The 23,075-nt window shown below is 40.1% G+C and overlaps 2 protein-coding genes across 3 annotated transcripts; both read left to right on the forward strand.

Moving 5' to 3' along the window:
- The first annotated feature begins 152 nt into the window (after positions 1 to 152).
- Positions 153 to 3,715, forward strand: LOC134201555 (uncharacterized). Its single transcript, XM_062676678.1, has 6 exons — positions 153 to 809; positions 1,027 to 1,196; positions 1,546 to 1,730; positions 2,233 to 2,527; positions 3,188 to 3,289; positions 3,602 to 3,715. Exons 1-6 carry the CDS (start codon positions 718 to 720, stop codon positions 3,694 to 3,696), a joined length of 939 nt encoding a protein of 312 aa, XP_062532662.1. The 5' UTR covers positions 153 to 717; the 3' UTR covers positions 3,697 to 3,715.
- A 453-nt stretch (positions 3,716 to 4,168) lies between these two features.
- On the forward strand, positions 4,169 to 22,971 carry LOC101746800 (calponin homology domain-containing protein DDB_G0272472). 2 transcript variants are annotated; one of them, XM_038020913.2, is made up of 14 exons: positions 4,169 to 5,018; positions 7,684 to 7,834; positions 9,062 to 9,187; positions 10,150 to 10,314; positions 12,370 to 12,453; positions 12,830 to 13,916; positions 14,875 to 15,012; positions 16,023 to 16,211; positions 20,147 to 20,302; positions 20,868 to 20,985; positions 21,102 to 21,243; positions 21,310 to 21,986; positions 22,412 to 22,681; positions 22,798 to 22,971. In XM_038020913.2, the coding sequence occupies exons 1-14, from the start codon at positions 4,926 to 4,928 to the stop codon at positions 22,954 to 22,956; spliced, it is 3,555 nt and encodes a 1,184-aa protein (XP_037876841.2). In that variant the 5' UTR covers positions 4,169 to 4,925; the 3' UTR covers positions 22,957 to 22,971. The 2 variants fall into 2 exon arrangements, with proteins under 2 accessions (XP_037876841.2, XP_037876842.2); XM_038020914.2 differs by lacking the exon at positions 12,370 to 12,453.
- Positions 22,972 to 23,075: the final 104 nt, after the last annotated feature.

Below are 23,075 nucleotides of genomic sequence, written 5' to 3' on the forward strand. Positions count from 1 at the left end.
AAAGTTCTAAAACGAAACAATTCGCGGCCTAGTGGATCTAGAACAGTGGACGCGTCCAGGAACTCCGTGTGACAGTCTCAGGTGCGTATGTGCAATTACTCGTTTGCTTAATCTTAGACGTACATCGGGGACCTTGGATACCTTGCTGGACAAGTTTCCATCCTCGACTGGGGATCGATTGATTTGTCCAGACCCTGTGCATATGTCATGAAGGTAACCGGCTACATCAAAATTACCGAGCCGGGAACCAAAATTACCAAAACTAATTAAATAACGGTGATTTATGAACTGTTTAGTATCTGTGAAAGTGCACAAATGTGGGAAAATGAAACAAGCTGCTGAACGTAACTTCTAGGGATCCTCCAAAAAGTTTACTGAAAAAATCTCAGTAAATGACCACCATATTACTGAGATTATATTTCATCCCATATCATCTCATCTCATCCCATATCATCTCATCTCATTTCATATGATTTAATTTCATTTCATAATATCATTTTTCATATAAAAAATATATATAAAAGGTTAAGATGTATGGAATGACATCTTTGCCTTTCCACTTGAAAGAATAAAACTACTAACTATCTATCATGTAATTATTTTGAATTTGTTGTCAAAAATCTTAACATATATCAACAAAAATATTTGTTTTATTTAGGTATTGAAGCAAAGAGGAAACTATTTCACAACTTACGATGTAAATTGCTATAAAACATAATGGTTAATTATTGCTGTGTATCGGGTTGCGGAAGAAACAGTAGAAATTATAAACTTTTAAATTATTATTGTTTACCAAAAGAAGAGGAGAGGTGTGAATTTTCTCTATTTTTATACATTGTTTCTAATCGAGATACCTAATCAACTAATAAGACCCATAAAATTAAATAAACAGTCATACCAAGTTTTTCTATACAAATACAGTCGTGCTTGCTCTGTTTTCCTAAACTGTCGAATCTATAATATTTTTACGTATGTGTTTAATGAAAATGAAAAATATACAGTATATATATTTCTTACTTGTTCCAGACAAAAGGAATGGTTGAAACTAGCAAATAGACTAGATCTACTGGAAAAGAAACCCGATGTCCGCCTGAGATATAGGGTGTGTTCCAGACATTTCGCTCAGTCCAGTATAAAGAACAAACACTTGCACGCTGATGCTGTACCAAGTCTACATTTACCAGGGGAAGATGGAGGTAGGACTTTCCAAACGTTAAAACTTATTGGCATTGATCAGTAGTACTGAGATCAACACCAGCCTTGATGTTCCATGCTGGATTATTATTCATTCATTCATTACCAATTTTTTTTGTGAGTCCGTGCGGGCTCGTTCCACCAGCCTGCCTATTTCTGCTGTGAAGCAGTAATGCGTTTCGGTTTTAAGGGTGGGGCAGCCGTTGTAACTATACTGAGACCTTACAACTTATATCTCAAGGTGGGTGGCACATTTACGTTGTAGATGTCTATGGGCTCCAGTAACCACTTAACACCAGGTGGGCTGTGAGCTCGTCCACCCACCTAAGCAATAAAAAAATATATTTACAGAAACCGGAAGCAGTGAAGAAGAGCTACACCATGAAAACATAGTATGCAATGGATGTAAGAAACCAGTATATGGTTTCCGTTATAAGTGTCTCACATGCCCCGATTACGATTTATGTTCCACTTGTGAGGTCCTGGAGGAGCATCCCAATCATTATATGATCAGGATACCAAAGCCTCTCAAATTTGTAAGTTTCTGTTCAATTAATTATTAAAAAATATAGCTGAGTATACTGCAGTTCTGGTGTCAATTTCTCTTGTGACTATTTGCAATAATGCTTCTATAACATGGTATTTTACAAAACTGCTCTACTCTTATACGAAAAGAAAAAATCCACAAAGCCCTCTTTTATCACGGTACTTCTACAACAGATAATGAACTTTTTTGTTTAAAATTATTTAGAAGATTATATTAAGTATTATGAATACGCAATATATGAAAATAACTGAAATTTTGCTGCTTATTTTTTAAGTATAATAAATAGTTAAAAATATATATAGTTGAGATGTTTTATTCAGAATAATTACTCTCCTTTTTGTACTGGCTTCTAGTCTTATTTAACACGGTTTTGCACAACACAGGACTTTATAAGAACGTATCTACCGTGTTATAGGAAGGCTATCTGTATACAAATAATTGTATAGTACAAATTTAAAAAAAGTAATCAATAAATTTGTTGAAAACTGCAGAAAACGATTCAAGACAGAATACAGAACTTACAGAATGTATTCAGACAAGAGTCCCTGAACGATCCTGACAGCAGCGATGATGAGCCCATAACCAAGTATGTCAAGAAATATGATAGTGGTGTGGACTTGTCGGATGATGTGAAGAATGATATAAGGAATGAAGTGTCAATGATGCTGAATCGTCAGCAAGAGCAAAAGAAGGTGAAAAAGAGCAGAATCGGTAAAAAGCGAGGGAGTGAAGCTGAGAGGCCTATGAAAAAGCAGAAGGTAGAAGTTGCAGCATCTGGTATTAGAGGTAAGGGTTTAGTATTTGAGAATAATTAATTATAAATTATTGAATAATTATTTTCAAAACATTCCTTTATATCTTGGCTCCTTCTGAACTTATAAAAATAAAAATTATCACTACCAACAAAATTAATGGCTACTTTGGCATTAATAAAAATTATATTTTTACGAATTAATTCTTGATATTTAATAAAAGATCTGCCTTTTGTCAAAGATAAAAAATTATAAAAATTTTAAAAATGTCTAAGACAAAAAATTATAAATAAAAAATTCACAATAATAGGTATTATAATTCTTTTTTAGTTGAATATACTCGTAATCAATTTAACTGTCAATAGACAGTGTATCAATGAATATATCATATTCTATTGTTGTTGTGGCATACCTTGGAGGAGAACTATGACTAGCAGTGAATGTCAGAAAAGAAATTGACAACAATCTCTACAAATGGTAATATCGTTAGAGGTTTATCACTTTCAAATATTTAATTGAAATGTTTGGGCAAGATCTAATTGATAAAATATTGTCTAAAAACACATATCATCCTGTTCTTTGAAGTAATATCAACATGTTATTCACAGCCTGTTGGGACCTATTCTACACTTTTTAACATTCTATTTATTCCAATTTAAGGAACCCTATGCTAAATCGTTATTGTGTCTGACAGATGAAATACCAGAGGTAGTGTTTGCGGACGTGAATGAAGCTAATAACAGTGCTATGGAAATTAAACATGAAGTTCCAGTTTTTTATGTTCCTAACGCTGAAGGTATGTTTGAAAAGTAGATATGTTGTAACTCCATAGTGATTTTATGGTTTTTGTGTGATTCTTGTACTACCTACTCTAAAAACTTTATGGAATGAAGAATTTGTTTTTTTTTTTTTTATATGAGGGGCTTGGTTATTATTATTGTCATAATAATATATTACCTATTACTCTTACACACTCCTGTCTAAGAAGTAAAAGTAAAATAAAATATTTAGAAAGTAATGCATCTAGAAATGATCGATAAACAAAATCATTTTTATCATTTAAATATAGATTTAAATGCTTATTAAATAAATATATTTGTGTTTACAGATACAGCACAACCCACAATACAAATGAAATTGAGTGACGACCTCTCCATGCTCGTGATAGATATGAATAACCAGAAAACTTTGTACAGTTTATAGATATAAATAAATTTAACTATTTCTGTGTTTTAATCCGACGTAGATTCGAAGCGGAAAAAAGCCCGCCACAAGTTAAATCTAAAATATAAATATTATCAGAATCTATGGTCTGTACCGTTTATTTATTTAATGTGATCTAAGTTATACTGATCGAGGCTAAAGCGTACAAAGTGAAAAAAATAATACAAAACTAGCAAACGTCCCGTCATTAACTATGCCAGTCTAATGTTCGCTCACGCGGCCCGCATACATCTAAACTCTCTTAGTCATCCAATCCCGCTTCTGCGGGATCGCCGTTGGAGCACCGTGGTTCGTGAGGAATGTCGATCTTCACGACGACCTAAACATAGAATCGATGCGTAAGTATCTAAATTAAGCGTCAGACCGCTACTTTGAAATCAGCGCGACACAATAACCCTCTTATCGTAGCCGCCGCTAATTACATACCCGACCGACGCGATGGAGCAACACAAAGCTGACGCCGCCCGAATAATACTGAGTGATGCTAGAGCCTCTTGTGTTGACCGCGGGAATCCCTCTACTCTGATCGGATTCTGAGCCCAGAAGGGGGCCGGACGTCGGCTCCGGAGTGCAGAGGAGTCGTTTAGTGCGGTAAGGCCCTAAAACATCCATTGGCGCGCGGTCTGCTCTCAAGATCTGCAGATCTTCAAGACCCACATACCCCGCACGCCCCCTAGGCGTGTGGATCTCGTAGGAGGTTTAACACAGGAGGTTCAGTTTTTGGTTTGATATCTCTGTGGGATCCCTGGTACCAATAGTATTTGAGACGTCGTTTATAAAAAGTGGAATAAGTTGCGATATTAAATGGTAAACTAGTCATAGATTCTATATATACTTATATTAACACAACATGACATTTTTTTCCTCTTCCCCTAAAAGTTATCGGTTAGATTATTCACTGCAGATAATTATGACGTACAGGCTAGTTTGCCTTTGCCAGTCCAACTTGACATTTCAGAAGAAAAATTGTTTATTAAAATAATGCAAATTGCAAATATTGCAATGCAAGTAACATCTAAATTTAATTGAAATATTACTTAATACATACTTACAGTGCATGTATTTTTATTAGCCAATGAAGATAAGTTGTACATTTAATAAGCTTCATCCGTGTAATACACAAAATTTTGTATACTGTGTCTATAAGCGATATTTAAACAATCACTGAAAACATGTTATTTAACTTGTTGTTAGGACAAACTTTATAGATGGATATAAGTGGTTATAAGACCGGGACGGGGTCCCAGAGCTCCGATAGCCCGGCCTCTGTTGGTAGCGGATCTACTTCTGGCTTTGAAAAGGTAATTTAACCATTACAAATAAGATATTGTAAAATCAAAATTACGGTTGCAACCTCTTCCTATCGTCAAAAAAGGCCCCCTAATATAAAACTTTTAATAAGAAGTTTCCTATAGATTAATTTTTTATTTTCGCGCGATACAGTATTCTTTTTGTTATAACCTGAAAGTCCTCAGTTAAATTGATGACAAACTTTTCACATCATTAACAGCATTAAAATTTTTCTTTTCAATTCGAGTATGGGTTTAAATTATAAGTAACTATTATTGAGTTTTTATTCTGCTTAACTAAAGATAAAAAATGAGGTGTTTCTGAAAACACTTTGAGGGGTGAAAGAAAGGCTATTTGGTTTAAGGGACATTTTGCTTACTATGCTACATTTATATTTTTAATTAAAGGTCCATTTTATATCGTATTAGCATCAACAATTTCATGTTTTTAATTGAACTTCAATTAAGTTTAACCCTTAGAAATAGCAAAGAAGTTTTTTGTTATGATTTTTTTTTTCTAATATTCTATAAATGGCTCTCCTGCAAAGTTGCAAAAATGTCGCTTAAAACAAATAATAAATGGCCTTTCACCTCTCAATTTAATTAATTATATTGTCTTAATGTTCAAGTCAGTAGTAACAAACAATATATCAGCGTTGGAGCCAAATTATTTAAATAAATAAATAATATACAATATATCATTGAGTCTATATTTGATTTCCTGGTTGAGCAATCAGAGTTTTTGTTATTTGGAGATTGCAATGATTAACATGTTGAACGCCATGTGGTGCACTGTTGGGCTTAGCGTACTATACCATTCAGGCTGAGCCAAAATAAGTAATTTTATCAACTTGATATTTTTATTGTAAAATTTATAATTTGCACTGACGATAAAAATTAGGGACTTTATCGTCTAGTTTTTAAGATATTGCTAAAGGCTATAATCTTGATTAAAACTACAACTTTCTATTGGATTTGAAAACCAAGGCAATCGGTTCGACCAAAGGGTCACAGAGCTCACTTCTATACTTTTTTTTTTTTTTTTTTTTTTTTTTCCTACCTAAGCTGATAGCCCTAGCGGCTATGTCAGCGTAACCCTAACTTTAGTAGGTGAGCTCACGGGGCTCAAACCTGACGATGTTGCTAACACGAACCCTAGCAAGAGCCGTGCTTCGCAGAATCTACCACCGGATCGGAAACGCGACCCACTGAGAAGATCCGGCGAGAAACTCAGTGGGCTGTGTCTGAGAGTTAATTTACTCGTCGAGCCCTTCGTCGCAAGCGACGGGTTCGACGAGAACGGTGACCGGTGCTTGAAGTACCTAAAAGCACCGTTAGTGGATCAGGAGGATCCGAGATGACGTGTTTTGGGCGACGTCGACTGCTTTCCATTCTGTCCGCAGGATCGGGAATGTAGTTACCGGCGGCCACGATGAGAGGGTTCTCGTGTCGTGCCGCTTTATCGAAGTGGCGCATGGACGCCGACTGAAGATACTTACTGATGGACTCTAAGTCCAGGTCGTCCTGGAGGTCGACGTTCCTGACGAACCACGGGGCTCCGACGGCTATCCTGCAAAAACGGGATTGAATAATTTGAAATGTTTTTAGGTGTATGCGGGCCGCGTGAGCGAACACTACACTTGCATAGGTCATGACGGGGCGTATGCAAGTTTTGTAGAGTGTCACCTTATTTCTAAGGGACATTTTACTTCGCCTACATATCATCGGGTAGAGACGTCCTAGAATGAAGGCGGCACGGTCGCGTACCGTCTTGATGTGGGGGCGGAATGTCATCCTACTGTCGAGGGTGACGCCTAAATATTTGACCTTCGGGGCCCACGGTATGGGCTGGTCGAACATCGTGATTGGGCGAACGGCGGGGGCGGGGGTGTTGACGCGCCTAGTCGGGAGAGGGATGCTCAGCGTGGTGTTCGGAGGGCGACCCCTTTTGAAGAGCACCGCTGTGCTTTTCGTGGGGTTAATGTCGATGCGCCACTTCCGGAACCACTGTCCCATGGTGGTAGCTGCGGTCTGAAGTCGTCGATGAAGCAACGCCTTCTTCCTACACGAGTAGTAGATGGCGGTGTCATCGGCGAAGAGCGCCAGATGGGTCTCCGGAGACCGGGGTATATCGTTAATATACAAACTGAATAGTAACGGGGAGAGGGCGGAGCCTTGCGGGACTCCGGCTGTGACGTGACGGGGCCGGGAGCGCGTTCCCTCGACTCGATATCGGAACGAACGGTTCGACAAGTAGTCTCGTATGATGAGCACGAGCCTGTCTGGCACTCCCATGTTATACAGTTTGTATATCAAACCGTTGTGCCAGACTTTGTCGAACGCCTTCGCTATATCGAAGAAGAGGGCTCCTGTCGGAATGGACTTCTATACACATTTTGTTTGATAGCTGTAATCTGTGACTTGTAGGAAGCGCTTATGTTGGAAGCCTCACGCCTACCACCGTTATAGGTACCACGGTTAGTCTGTTTCGTGAGTCATAGACACTCTATTAACAATGAAAGCTCTCTGTTAATGTCTTTATATTATTTCTGTAATTATGAATTCTTAGCAGTTTTTGATGACAATATTCAAATATAAAAATATTACTAGGTAGGTACTCGTGTAACAAACTGTTTTAGAACATATAAAACGATTAATTGTAATTGTTTGTTTATAGAATGCATTCTCTCCTCTACCATCTCCAAATCTACCGGCTCCGACGCCGAAAGGCGTTGAGAATGCCAAGAAACGACTTCGTGCATTCTCAATTATGCAAAAAAAGACGCCTCTTTCGACAATGCCAGTGCCGAAAGCTGTAAATGCTGGAGGTAAGTTCTACAGAAGATATGCATATATATTTTCGGTGTGTGAATTTTTAGTTTAAGAAATTAGTCATAGTGTATTACAACTTTATATACTCTACATTTTAAAGGAAGTACTTCCCATATAAAGTCCAGGTGTGCTAAATCAAATACTATACGATCCATTTCTGTAAACGTCATATTCTTTACAATAACTTTTGCATTCTTGTTCTAAATTAGTGTTCTCGGCCTTATTGTATACTACAAATTATTATGTGTTATTTATTTTGGGGAGCTTACGGCAAAGGGAAGATCTTCCACCGAGCGGGTGATATTAGCTCGGTAGACCGACGGTCCGAATGTTGTTGTTCGGAACTTGTATATATGCGCTTTATCTTGAAAATGTCGTAAGCGAGATTCAGGCATCTGTCAATTATCTTGCGTTGTATGATGGCTACCCGCCACATCACTCCCCTCCGAGACCGGAGGTCGTGTCATTTTAGTTATCGTTGTCCGTGCTGAGATTAGCTTGCAAGTGCCAGTGCTGCTCGAAGTTTGCGGTGAGTCGAAACTGAGCTTGAATGCTGCGTGATTGTCGCCAGTGCTGCTCGAAGTCTGCGGTGAGTCGAGACTGAGCTTGAATGCTGCGCGATGAGGCAGTGTAGGTGCGTGCCGTAGGGCCAGGAAGCGCGGGGAGTCGGCTGCGATGGTCCTGTTGAGGCTGCGATGCTGGCTTGCTGTGGGACGACTGTCGATGACTTGCTTTTATCTGCGAGAATGCGGGGATTGTGGTAGCCGAAGTTTTTTTTTTAATGCGCTGATGATAAATCAGAAGGTTGCGATTGTTCCGTCGCAGGTCACCAGTTTGGGAGGTATACGACGGAGGGAAGATCTTCCACCGAGCGGGTGATATTTGCTCGGTAGACCGACGGTCTGAATGTTGTTGTTCGGAACTTGTATATATGCGCTTTATCTTGAAAATGTCGTAAGCGAGATTCAGGCATCTGTCAATTATCTTGCGTTGTATGATGGCTACCCGCCACATTATCATAGTCAACCTGATTTAGTATAGCCTGCCTGAAGATCTATTCAAATAATCTTTCTTTTTTCATTTGGCCCATGGGTAGATAATATATTTTTAACCACTGACGCCTCTTGAAAGTTTAATGATTCAATGAACAGGGGGCGAGGGTAGTTTGGGATCTCATTCGCTAATAAATACAAAGATAATCTGAAAAAAATAAATTATTTCAGGTCCTACAGTGTACATCGGGAAGTTAAGTAGTGTGAAAGTAACAGCAAAACCTGAAGATCCTGCAGCAGAACAGAAAAAACCTCCAAAACCACCTAAGCCTGGATACATCAGGAAACTTATACAGGGTGTGTTACAATAGTTCCAGATATGCTATACTATGGTATAGTGCTTCTTGATGAAGAAGTTGCAAGTACACATCACAGTATCTCACAATAATACAAACTTTTTTAATTTCCTGTTCCACCCTGTAACCCCTGTGTAGCCAAAATTCAATATATCTGTGCAAAAACCACAGAAATAATATTTATATTAGGCTGACATTTAATTCTATATTACGTAACAATCCTGGTCCTTGAGACCAAAACTCTGGAACCTGTTCTCGTCGCTTGCGACCAAGGGTTCGGCGAATAAATTAACCCACAGACACAGCCCACTGAGTTTCTCGCCGGATCTTCTCAGTGGGTCGTGTTTCCGATGCGATGGTAAATTCTGCGAAGCACTGCTCTTGCTAAGGCTAATGTTAGTAACGCCTCGCTCGGTAACGCCTACATAACCCTCCAAGGTTCCCAGCTTAGATAGGAAAAAAAGATTTTGTAATATGTAGATACATAAAATGTTTCTGGTTCAACTATATTTAGTTGAGTCTATTGAGTTATTGACAAATCGAGGTTTCGAAACTTTACGTATAGATGCATAAACAAAAAAAAAATGTAGTGTAGAATGCAATATTGAAACCTGTTTTCTTGAGTACAAAACTTTAAATTGGCATGTACAAATAATATCTGGACCTGAAAAGGACTGTTTCAAGCGCTCCATCTTGATCATGTCAAGATGATACGGTAATGGGTATCTCAACTATTTTATTTAGCCACCATCAATCTATATACATAAAAAGAATTGCTGTTCGTTAGTCTCGCTAAAACTCGAGAAGGGCTGGACCGATTTGGCCAATTTTGGCCTTGAATTATTTGTGGAAGTCCAGAGATGGTTTAAAAGGTAGACAAATTTGAAAATCTTTCTTTTATTTATTGATTGAGGCAGTACGAAGCCTGCCGGGTCAGCTAGTAAATTTATATTTTTTCCTCAGCGGAGCATATGGACCAACAGAAGAAGACATTGTCAGAGATCGAAGACATGAAGAGGAAAATGGAATTAGTGGAGCTCGGTATTCCCCTCGGCCTCATCTGTCCCAGCTCTAACAACGACAAGGCCATGCCGACTAAAGCTATGCCCCCAATCAAATCATTTATAGGTAAGTTATCTGATTTCTTTACGAATCCATGGTATTCTTTTTATGGTTTTGCTTGACTTACAACATACACGTAATTACTGGTGGTAGGACCTCTTGTGAGTCCGCGCGGGTAGGTACCACCACTGCCTATTTTTGCCGTGAGCAATAATGCGTTTCAGTTTGAAGGGCGGGGCAGCCGCTGTAACTATATTTGAGACCTTAGAACTTATATCTCAACCTGGGTGGCGCATTTACGTCGTAGATGTCTATGGGCTCCAGTAATCACTTAACACCAAGTGGGCTGTGAGAAAAGCAAGACCCCCCCCCACTCCCCCTCTCACGATTCCAACTAGTACGTAAATGTATGTGCGGGTGGTAAGGTATTGTAAGCCCAAAGGTTTAGATTCCACCACCCTGCCTAGTACTGCTTTAACCCTCACACTTGTGAACTTATGGTTGAGGCAGCTGATACACAAGACTCCGACCCTCATCATAGCTTCAGGCGGCGGAATTTACGTATTGTTGGCTCGCATCCAGCTATAGGTTAATGTAACTTTGTCATGTCATATCTTGTCTTTATGAAAATCGGTATATCATCGTCGCTGTCAAACCAAAATCTGTTAAATGCAAAAATTCTACTTTGAATTAACGGGTAAAAACATTTTCATATAAAACTTTATATGAAGGTGAATTTTTAAGAACTATATCAAGTGAAAGCTATAGATAAATATTAAAGTTATAGACACATAATGGTTTTTTTTTATACGGTAGATAGGGTTGTGTTTGTGTGTTGCCCAAGACCGATATAAATGGAAAAATTTGATTCGAGCCCTACACCCCAGCAGAGGGTAATGGGAAAGAATGATGATGATGATGATGATGAGATAGGGTTGTGAACTATACGAAAAGGTCAAAAAGTAAAATCTCAAAAAGTGCACCTAGCAGATTTTGGTTTGACAATGACGATATTTTATAGTTATGAGTTTTTTTACAAAAAACTGAACTCTTAACGAAACACAATTTTTATCATCAAAGTTGTCGCTTGCATTTGATTGTCTTTTAATATCCTTAATGCTTGTCTAGTTTTGCGAATGCATATTGTTCATTCAGCGCCTTTTTGTAACAAACATTAAAACAAACTTACAAATATTTTTTGTTGGCATTTTGCTTGTATTAACATTATTTTTACTGGTGGTAGTACCTCTTGTGAGTCCGCACGGATAGGTACCACCAGCCTGCCTATTTCTGCCGTGAAGCATGCGTTTCGGTTTGAAGGGTGGGGCAGCCGTTGTAACTATACTGAGACCTTAGAACTTATATCTCAAGGTGGGTGGCGCATTTACGTCGTAGATGTCTATGGGCTCTAGTAACCACTTAATACCAGGTGGGCTGTGAGCTCGTCTACCCATCTAAGCATTAAAAATAATAATTTATTTACTATATATAATATGTATTTGTTCTAATGTCAACCAAGTTCATCGTCTGGTTTTTCTGAAATAAAAATAAGTGCTTAGAAGAGCTCACGGGCCACTTCTTGATGTTGATTGTTACAGAGCCAAAGATGCATGTCAGTGATACCCACTTTGACACATAAATTTGAAATCCCAATTGCATTGAATTAATGACTATTATTTCCAATCCGAAAGCATAGTTGCTCCCCTCCAGAAATAGGCGTGACCTAAATATATTACCAACCCAGCAGTTGTCTCAGTATGCTATGACACTGGTGTTAATATTACTACCCATAGAAAAAGATCATTATTAGCACAACACTGTATCAGTATTATCAATACATGGACCATGTTTATGTTTAGTAAAGGGTTTAAAAATAATATATTAGGTAATATCAGTATAAATGCCCTTAATCCATAAATCAATGACTGATAAAAATAATGAAGAATGATATGTAGTTTGATATACACTTAACAAAAGAAGTGTTTTGTACACAATACAAAGACAAACAGTTCAGAAACTTAAATTCAGAAAAGGGCTTTTTTTTATATATGTTATTTTTCACAATTCCCCATTTTTCCTTGCTTAATGCTTGTTTCCCGCTTGCACGTGTTATGTGTGTAGCTCGCACTAAATGCACGTCTCCGGTACGCTCTCGATGGCGGCACGTGTCGCGTCAAGGAATATGCACGTGCATCGCACACTTCAGTGAGTCTTCGTAGTGATTCAATAGTAATTGTAGTTTTTGGAGTAGAATATAGTTAGATATAGAATAGCAGGTAGATAGAGCGAAAATGTTTTCTTTTGCTTTGTTGTTTATTAAATAAACATTTCTTTATTAATGCTGTTACACTTTTATTTGTCAACGAGTCAGGTAAGGTAGATAGATGAAAATAATACGCAATAGTAGAGCATAAATTCACTGTTTGTAATTTTTTATTTTAGCTTTATAATTTATTAATTTAGATTGATCGTAGATAGCAGTTGAGTGAAGTTTTACATCAAAAAGAATTATAGAAGGGAGACTTCTTTAGAATATACCAAGAATGTATCAATGTTAAGGTAACTTATGTAAATCTTACAGATCCAGCAAAAGTGGATGAAATAATTCAAGAAGCGAAGAAGGCTAAAGCCGAAGGTAAACCATTCAAGTTTGACTATCAGAAATTGTTACCTGGTTACGACAACCCGTTTCAAAGGAAGAAGGATGACCCTCGTGAAAAAGAAAAAAGACCAGACGATCGCAGCAAGACTAAAGACAGAAGAAGTGACAAGTTCGATAAGAGATCCAGCAAGAAACATGACAAATACAGGGAGGAGAGACCTAAAAGTGGAGATAAAAAAGAAAGCGTGAAGAAAGAGAAAGGTCAGAAGGAGACTGATGTTAATCTCAACGATTATCTCGTGTGCGATAGCTGGTCCCTGGACAACGAAGATAAGATTGTAAGTCCTAAAGTAGACGAGAAGCCGAAACCTAAATCCAGTGATTCTACTCCAAAACCCGAGGATCCAGTGGAACAATTGAAGGAGAGCATCCAAAAGACTTCACAACAAGAAACCCCCAAGACCGGTACTAAGAAAATAGGGAAGCTAAAACCAGTTATCGATTCTTTCGAATACGAAATCGATCCCAACGAGGAGGCGCTCGATATATTCGACGAACAAATCGAATTGGAAAAGTTTTCCAAGCCGACCGCGACCAGGACAGACAAAAGTCCGATCAGACTTAACTTATACGACGACGAAGTCACTAAGGACGGGGCGAACGACGAGTCCTTCCTGCAGTCGGTCATCAACGAGATACAGGACGAGGAGATCAACGAAGACTCCATCCAGGACAAAGGCCTGGTCGAGTACGAAATATCGCCCAAAGACGACGAGAGCCCGAGGGCCAACCGGTCCGTGACCCCCGAGGTCAAGGACTCCGGCGCCAGCCAACGGAGCGACTTCTCAGACAGCTTCAAGTCGATGGAGTCCGGCTACAGGTCCACTGAGTCTGGCTACCGGTCCACGGAGAGCTCCAGGTCCTACCGCATGTCCCTAGACAAGGACTTCGAGGAGGCTGAAAACAATATGTCCAAATCGACAGTCGACTCCCTCGAGGTCTGGAGCTTCGTGCTGAAGATCTGTCAGCCGCTGTTGTTCCGACACGACAAGGATAAATGTTACAAGTGAGATTTATATCCAACTTTTAATTAGTAATTACGACATGGACATGTTTATGGTTTCCGAGGACGTGGTGCTCGTGTTGATATATGTACTCACTATTTATTTCACTGGTGGTAGGACCTCTTGAGAGTCAGCGCGGGTAGGTACCACCCCGCCTATTTCTGCCGTGAAGCAGTAATGCGTTTCGGTTTGAAGGGCGGGACAACCGTTGTAACTATACTTCAGACCCTAGAACTTATATCTTAAAGTGGGTGGCGCATTTACGTTATAGATGTCTATGGGCTCCAGTAATCACTTAACACCAGGTGGGCTGTGAGCTCGTTCACACATCTAAGCAATAAAAAATACCATTTTAACACGTTGACTGCCGTGTAGGTCACCGGTGCCCTACGCGGCGCACTGAAGTGTAATTATGCCGATTTCTCTCTTCGATCTTCTTACTAAGGCGCCGGAATATCTAGTAAATTCGACGAAAGACGAATTCGAAGACACTGAGAATTAATCTAATTCTATGAGGCCTATAAGACTGAAATATAAATGTACAAACACTAGCGACCCGCCCTCGCTTCGCTTCGGAAACATTAAAACACACATGAAACCAAAAAAATAAATAAAAAAAAGTAGCCTATGTTCATCAGGGACAATGTCGGCTTCTAATGGAAAAAGAATTTTTCAAATCGGTCCAGTAGTTTCGGAGCCTATTCGAAACAAACAAACAAACAAATCTTTCCTCTTTATAATATTAGTATAGAAAAGGAGGCAAAGTTAGGCAAACCAGGCGCCTTAGTAACAGAAATCGAGATAATTACTTCAGTGCGCCGCGTGGGGCACCGGTGACCTACACGGCGGCCAAAGAGTTAACCAGCGACTAGGAATTTTAAAAAATATGTTTAAATTGTGCTAAATGCACATTTTGCATTGCATTGTGCTAAAAAATATTGTTTCAATATATGTTTACAGAGAAACCCATGCCGTGCCTAAGGTGTGGTTCGCTGAGAACCCGAAGACGTGTCGCTGCGTGAAGGACCGCGCCGTGGTGTACGAGGAGCTGGAGACGTGCAAGATGTCGCTGGTGGACCGCGTGTACGGCTGCGACCAGTGAGCGTCATGCTTCGTACCTACTGAACTTACTCATCACTATACACCAGTCCGCAACGCAGCCATTAATAAGATACCGTTTTAAAAAAAAGGATACGTTTGTACGGCTGAACTTTCTGGGTTACAGCATCCTTACAGCCGGCCTGTTTGAAGTGTTTCAATAGTATTTTCTAAGACACTTGAAATTCGGGGAGTGAAGTTCGAAAGTACGCTTGTATGTTTCTTAGTATGACTGCTTCGCTCTCTGACTGCTTGACTCACAATGCCCTCCTTTTAGTAGCTATAGTATAATTATTTTGTCCGTGCAGTTTGGGTCATAAAACATGGCCCGGCTAGGGCGGTGAGCATGTTGCGCGGCCGCAACGCCATTATCGATAAAAACAAATGAGTCATCGAAGGCAGGTACACGGTGGCGGGGCGGTATACGAAGGGTGGTGAGACATTGTTATGTTATGAGTCACTTGTTGTACCTACCCGCAAATTGTAGTACATATGTCGAAGAGAAATGTGTTTTTGTGCATTCGCTCTCTGAAATTCTTTAGTGACACAATGGCTACTCCTTTGTTTTGTACCAAAATGGCAGAATTAATTCAAAATAATACTTTGCCTGTTAGCAAAAATATACCAGCACAAGCACGTGTTGTTATCAGTAATGTGTTCAAAATTTTCACTGAAATAAAATAGATCCCGAAAAGTTACAAAAAGTTCTCGTTAACTTACTGCGGCGATATGTGGTGTAAGTGTTCGATTAGTGATTTTTCTTTCATTTTTATCACTAACCAAACTCACTAACAAATGACAAAACTAAATACACTATCGATAACGCTTATCGACAACAATAATGCGCATCACTATGCCCGTCCATAAGGCCCGTGAGTGAAAGAGAGAGCGAAATACTCGCTTCACCGCTCCGATTATTTATGACCCACACGGACAAAATAATTCTACTATAGATATAAAGGAAATTTAATTGAAAGATATGAACTAAAGCTCTTTATTATAATTTCCAGAATATCTGATTTCCCGTGTCCCTCGTCGCGCGAGTGGTACCCTCCCCTGCGTCCCCCCGCGGCCTCCCCCCCGCCCCCCGTGCCGCGCGCCCCCCGCGCCCCCTGCGACGACTGGGAGTCGGAGGAGCAGCCGGCCCCCCACACCCCGCAGCGTACCGAGACCGTGTACCTCGACCGGGAGTATCAGAGGTAACTTGTACTTTATGTTACATACAACACTAGGCCGGAGATAAAGTCTCAGGTATGACCTCTGTGCAGCCCTGTGTGCTGGGAGCATCCCTCGAGGTGGTCAGAGAGTCTCAGAAACAACTATTTGCAGTTTTTACTGGTGGTAGGACCTCTTGTGAGTCCGCGCGGGTAGGTCCCATCGCCCTACCTGTTTCTGCCGTGAAGCAGTAATGCGTTTCGGTTTGAAGGGCGGGGCAGCCGTTGTAACTATACTTGAAACCTTAGAACTTATGTCTCAAGGTGTGTGGCGCATTTAAGTTGTAGATGTCTATGGGCTCCAGTAATCACTTAACACCAGGTGGGCTGTGAGTTCGTCTATCTAAGCAATAAAAAAAAAAGTTTTAATGCTGTTTTCAAATTCGTTATTTCAACGGAGCTCTGTTAATGGATCAACATGATTTGGGTTGGATGGAAAATTGAGTTCGAGATAGTGGTGACCAGTACGACAAGTGTACGCAGCGAGGACCGCGGCTGCTGTAAGCTGTGGATAGCCAGACTTAATATAACACATAATATTTTAATCATTAAATTTAATTAGTCTTCCATTCTTGAAACCGTCCATCGAATCCAGCCAAGCTGCAAATTTATCACGTATGACGTCATTTGTGATCAAAATAAAAGAAGGAGCATACATTAAACATTGTTAAAAAGTGTTTAGTTGAATATCTTAATTGAAAAACCATTTCGGGAACTAGGCTATCTAACTATAAAAATCAATTTAAAAAAACATCTAATCTCTAATCTCTAATAACCAATATTTTAATCAAATATATTTGACCGTGGTTCTCAAATGACCGCATCATTGATTGGCTTTATTTAAATAGATACTATAGCCTGTATTTTTATATACTCTGTGTACCACTCAAAGGTCAATTTTGTTAGGACTTTTTCAAGAATTTTTCAAATCGGTCCAGTAGTTTCGGAGCCTATTCGAAACAAACAAACAAACAAATCTTTCCTCTTTATAATATTAGTATAGATTTGTACACACTGATAATAAAATACAGTAATTGGGATAAGATATAAAAAATGGCGAGCTTAACTCAACAATTGAGTTATCTACCAGCTAACCGTTCTCAAAGAAGGAAAGCTTTACATTAGTGGGTAGATGAGTACAATCTAATTAGCAATAAAAATAACAAAAATAAACACTAATACATAATATCAAACTATATACATACACAATTACACACATAAATAACATAAACATATACATACACGTACATATATAATGAAATACATAAAATAAATACATATATACATAATATCATTTTTCATAAAAATATGAATATAAATGAGTCGTCTATTATCAAAGGTGGCAATCTGTGCATTGGGACAAAAAAATGTTATTGATATGTCAATACAGATTGATTTGAATATAATCGTCTCCTTCAAAGAATACGGTTCAAAACCTGCATTAAATAAAGGTTAATACTTAACCCGTTATTTATCTAAGATGTCGTTCAGAAGAGTTTTGTGACTGCCAATGAAATACAAAGTCAATAATTCGTTTTTCTGATTTACCAATAATTGTCCAAAAGTCACATTGCCGGCTTTATTTATTATATAGTCGACTCAAATTAAAATAAGATATCACTTAAAGGTCTCAGTTACCAGGTCATAAAATCCCTTAAAAAAATTAATTTTGTTATTGGACATTTTAGCGGGAACGCGAGAAGTGAAGCTGTGTGATCTGTTTTATTTTGTCTATTTCGTGTTTCTTGAAGTTTAAATGCGTAACAACGGTGGTTTATTAACTGTTAAGTATCTGTGAAAGTGTACAAATGTGGGAAAAACAATCGAAGCCGCTGAACGTAACTTCTCGGGATCCTCCAAAAATTCCACTGAAAAAGTATCAGTGATGACCACCATTTTACTGAGATTATATTTCATCCCATATCATTTCATCTCATTTCATTTCGTTTTCATATCATTTCATTTCATGCAATGTTTCATATTAATTAACTTCATTCCATTTCATAATATCAGTATTCATATAATTTTTTAAAATTAAAATTAAAATAAGACTTAACCTCAAGGTCTTAACCAAGTCATAAAATCCCTTAAAAAACAAATTGAACAATCTGAACAATTTTAAGATTTATTAATCAGTTTAAAAATCTAAACACGTCAGAGGTATTAATTGTATTTAGTTCGTAGAAAAAATAGGCATGATTAATTAAAAGACCGTGTGACAAGAAGGATGAAAGGAGAGTCATGTCACAGGTTAAGTCTGTCTGGAGGCAAAGGCTCCATTTTCATTATGCTACTGATTATGTCATCATCTTAAAAAGCGATGATGATGATTATTATTAAAAATAACTATAGTGAATAATATACTTGAATAATATATTATTTATATATTCAACGGTCGTCTGGTGTAGTGGTAAGTGACATGGTCACTACACAAGGGGGTCGCGGGTTCGAATCCCGCCAAGGGAGGATATTTGTATGATAAATATAAAATGTCTTTTCCAGGGTTATGGATGTATATTACATATATGTACGTGTATAATAAAAATATTACATTAATTTCCGTTATCTGGTACCTATAACACAAGTTCTTTACGAACTTACCACGGGACCAGTTAAAGTGGCGTGGTTGTTAGTAAATATTTATATTTATAATTTATAATTTATTTATAATTTATATATATAAATAACATTTTGGTTTTTCAACCATTTCTTTTTGTTCAACTTTGTTTTGTTGTTGCAAAATCATGAATGTGCAGGGAGAAATGCACGGATGTTACATTTACCAAGAACTGGGGATGCGAGGTTTCGTTGGATGATACGAATGATCGAGCGATTCTACCAACCGATTGTATTATTCTAAAAACCGACTTCATTAGGAAACATACATTTCAATTAGTTTATAATTGTGTGCAAAAACCAAGGTGATTGATATAGCATGCAGAGTCAGTAAGTTGAAGTGGCAGTGGGCTGGTCACTTTTTTATTTTTATTGCTTTGATGGGTGGACGAGCTCACAGCCCACCTGGTTTTAAGTGGTTACTGGAACCCATAGACATCTACAACGTAAATGCGCCACCCATCTTGAGATATAAGTTCTAACGTCTCAAGTATAGTTATGTTGCAGAACCGATAACCGTTGGGAGACCGCGAACCGACCGGCACACGTAGTGCAGGACGGCCTCCTGATAGATAGAGCGACCACCTGCACAAGGCAGTCACTGGTCACGTCATTTCGGATCCTCCCGATCCACTAACGGTGCTTTTAGGTACCTCGAGTACCGGTCATCGCTCTCGTCAAACCCGTCGCTCGCGACGAAGTGCTCGGCGAGTAAATTAGCCCACAGACACAGACTACTGAGTTCCTTGCCGGATCTTCTCAGTGAGTCGCGTTTCGGATCCGGCGGTAGATTCTGCGAAGCACGGCTCTTGTTGGCAACGTCGTCAGCTTTGAGCCCCGTGAGCTCACCTACTAGTTAACGTTACGCTGATATGGTCTCTAGACCAGGGGCTCCCAAACTTATTTTGTCTACTGCCCACTTTGAGAATAAATTATTTTTTAGCGTCCCCATTTTTTCACCTACTAAAAAACCACTATAGCGAGAGCTCAGTCGGTGTCTAAGGGTCCTCCTAGATGAAATTACAAATCGCCTCCCAAGCCTCTACACAACGTCCCCATTTTTTCCGGGTCTCTTACCGCCCCCTTTTAGGCCTGCAGTACCCACAAGGGGGCGCTATCGCCCACTTTGGGAAAGACTGCTCTAGATCGTCAGCTTAGGTAGAAAAAAAAAGTGACTGGATGCGTAGAACCGAAGATCAGGTTCAGTGGCGAGCTTTAGGCATAGGCCATAGGTCCAGCAGTGGATTGCCGCAGGCTGATGATGATGGTTATCTTCCAGTTAATGTTTGTAATTATTTGATCAGGTTCATGCAAGCGGTGCTGTCGGACGTGTCTGAGCAGAAAGCGGACGCGCCCCGCAGCACCACGCCCGTCGCCGCCGACGACAAGAAGAAGAAGCCGCGCCTCAACAGCGAGGGCTGGAGCCAAGAGTCTGACGTAGACGACCAGCCGCCGAAAAGGTTACTCATATATCTAAATTCACTCTCTATATACGTGGTTACAGTAATTACTGGTGGTAGGATCTCTTGTGAGTCCGCGCGGGTAGGTACCACCGCCCCGCCTATTTCTTCCGTGAAGCAGTAACGCGTTTCGATTTGAAGGGTGGGGCAGCCATTGTACTTGAGACCTTAGAACTTATATCTCAAGGTGGTTGGCGCATTGTAGATGTCTATGGGCTCCAGTAACCACTTAACATCAGGTGAGCTGTGAGCTCCTAGTAAAGATAATAAAACTTATCTCGTTTGTAATATAATGACAGCCGTAATAATATAATTAAAATTAAACATTAATAACGTAACTTTACAACGACAATCACAAAATAGTTATAATTTGAATGGGAGAGATATACTTGATGGATTGACAGCTAAATTTACTATCGAAAGCAAAAACACATTCGTGGACACCGCTTACGAATTGTGAACCCTTTTTTTTTGCCAAGCCAACGTAGACCCCCATAGAGTCCCCTATGGACCCTTGGGAAGTAAAGAAGAAGTAAGGGTCAACAATATCATTGCTTGGTTTCAGCAAAAAAATTAAATTCGACAAAGAAAAGGTGAAGACGCGTAAAAGGAAGCACTCGACGACCTCCGTCACCGACAGCGACGACCAGGCCGCCAGGCGGAAGAAGTCTCTCAAGAAGAAGGTAGGGGGAGAAGTAGGGGACTTAAATAGGGAATCCAGAAAACCAATATAATCAGAAGGTGCTCATAGATCGGGCTTAAACGGCCAATTTTATAATCTCTTCTGCTTTGTTCGCAGGAGAATAAGAAAGAAAAATTGAAACTATTGAAACGGAAGAAATTAGGAAAGAAATATTTGAAGAAGTTAAAAGAAAAACAGAAGAAAAGGAAGAAAGCGAAGATCAGTGATGAATCTGAAGAGGACGAGGAAAATGAGAGAGGTATGCCACGTCACGTTTGCTTATTGTAGTAATTCAAGAGTTACTAATTTGAATTCCCTTTCGCAGAGAAAAAGAAGAAAGATAAGAAACGTAAAAAGAAAAAGCTCCAAAAGAAACGCAAGCACCGCAAGAAGAAACGCTCCAAGGCGGCGTCGTCCAGCAGCAGCTCCTCCTCCAGCTCAGACTCCTCCAGCGACTCCGACTCGGACTCCGACGCCAGGAAAAAGAAAAAGAAGTCCCAAGGCAAGAAGAAAAGGAAGCAGTCCAGCTCTTCCGCGCGCAGCGACGAGCTCTTCGACGTCAACATTCTCAACAACATCAAGACCGAGCGGATGACGGACGACGAGACCTTCTCGCCGCGCAAGAAGCCGCGCGAGATCATCAACGTCAAGGAATTGCAGAGCGACTTCGTGGGTAACAACTTGCACATCAAGAGGGAGCTGGAGCTCCCCCCGCCACCCCTCCCCGCACCTCACAGCGCCGAGGACAAGGCGGCAGGGCTTCAGGCTTCAGGACAGGAAGAATTAGAAAACAATACAGATGTTGTAGCAGAAAAAGAAAGCCCGCACGAAGAGGTTCTCGAGAAAGTACAAGATCAAAAAGAAAATTTAGAGGAGGAGATAGTGGAAAAGATTGAAGAGGTTGTTGAAAAGATAGAAAAAGAGAAAGTGGAAAAGATGGAAGTGGAACCCGTGAAGGAAATCGAAATTTGTTCTGAAGAGAAAATTGAAGAGAAGGCGGAGGTAACATTAGAATCATATGTTGTTCTACAGATCTTAAAGTATAACGTGAGCAGACGATAGGGACTTTCCCGAGTAGTAGTAGCGGGGAGCCCCCCCCCACTGTGCTCTGTCTAATGCGGTGTTTCCCAATGTGGGGCCCACGCCCCACAAGGGGACAATTTGATAATTAAGGGGGGCAATCGCAGTAAATTAATATAGAAAATATGTATTAAAATTATTTGAATTTGAATTTCAAATTTTTTATTATATGTTTTAAAATTGATAACAATTTCATAGTGATTTCTTCATAAAATCTATCATTTATGTTTCTTAAATTGTGTATCGGGGGTATAAAAAATCTAGAACCGTTACAGTGGGGCATGGCACAATAAAAGTTGGGAAACACTGGTCCAAGGCAAGAATATACATGAATATTCCGTTTACAGGAAATGAAGATCGATCCACCGCACCACCCCTCGCCGCCCCGCGACCCGCGACTCGCCAACTCGAAACAGGCCACGGCAAAGAGGCCTTCTAACCTGGGCGAAAAAATTAAAGTTCATCAATCGTTGTCCACGGACAACACCGCTGATAGATTCGCTAACTATGACGTCCGCGGGGAGCGGCTGCCCGACGATAAGTTCGCTGGCTACGACGAAGGGAATTACGAAATGTTGGAGCAAATGGCAATGGCGTACCAGAGCGATGTGTCCAAGGTCAGCTGCAGTTTTTGCTCTCCGCGAATAGTAAGAGCTGTGTCTCATCAGCGCGGCGGGGCAAACTTGCAGGATATATATTTATTGCAATCAAGAATTTGTTTGTATGTTGTCAGGAAAGCGCGGGGCTGTCGCAGCGGATAGAGACGGTGGTGGGCGGGAGGCGGGGGGAGATCAAGTGTGACTGGCGCCGCGACCAGCTCACTGAGCGCGCGGGCCACCCGGACCTCTCGCACAGACCCTCCAGGTGGGGTGAGTACAGTACAGTGCACTAGTAGAGACAGGGGAGGGGGAGGCGGGGGGAGATCAAGTGTGACTGGCGCCGCGACCAGCTCACTGAGCGCGCGGGCCACCCGGACCTCTCGCACAGACCCTCCAGGTGGGGTGAGTACAG

The sequence above is a fragment of the Bombyx mori genome, chromosome 27, assembly GCF_030269925.1.
Source record: "Bombyx mori chromosome 27, ASM3026992v2".
NCBI lineage: Eukaryota > Metazoa > Arthropoda > Insecta > Lepidoptera > Bombycidae > Bombyx > Bombyx mori.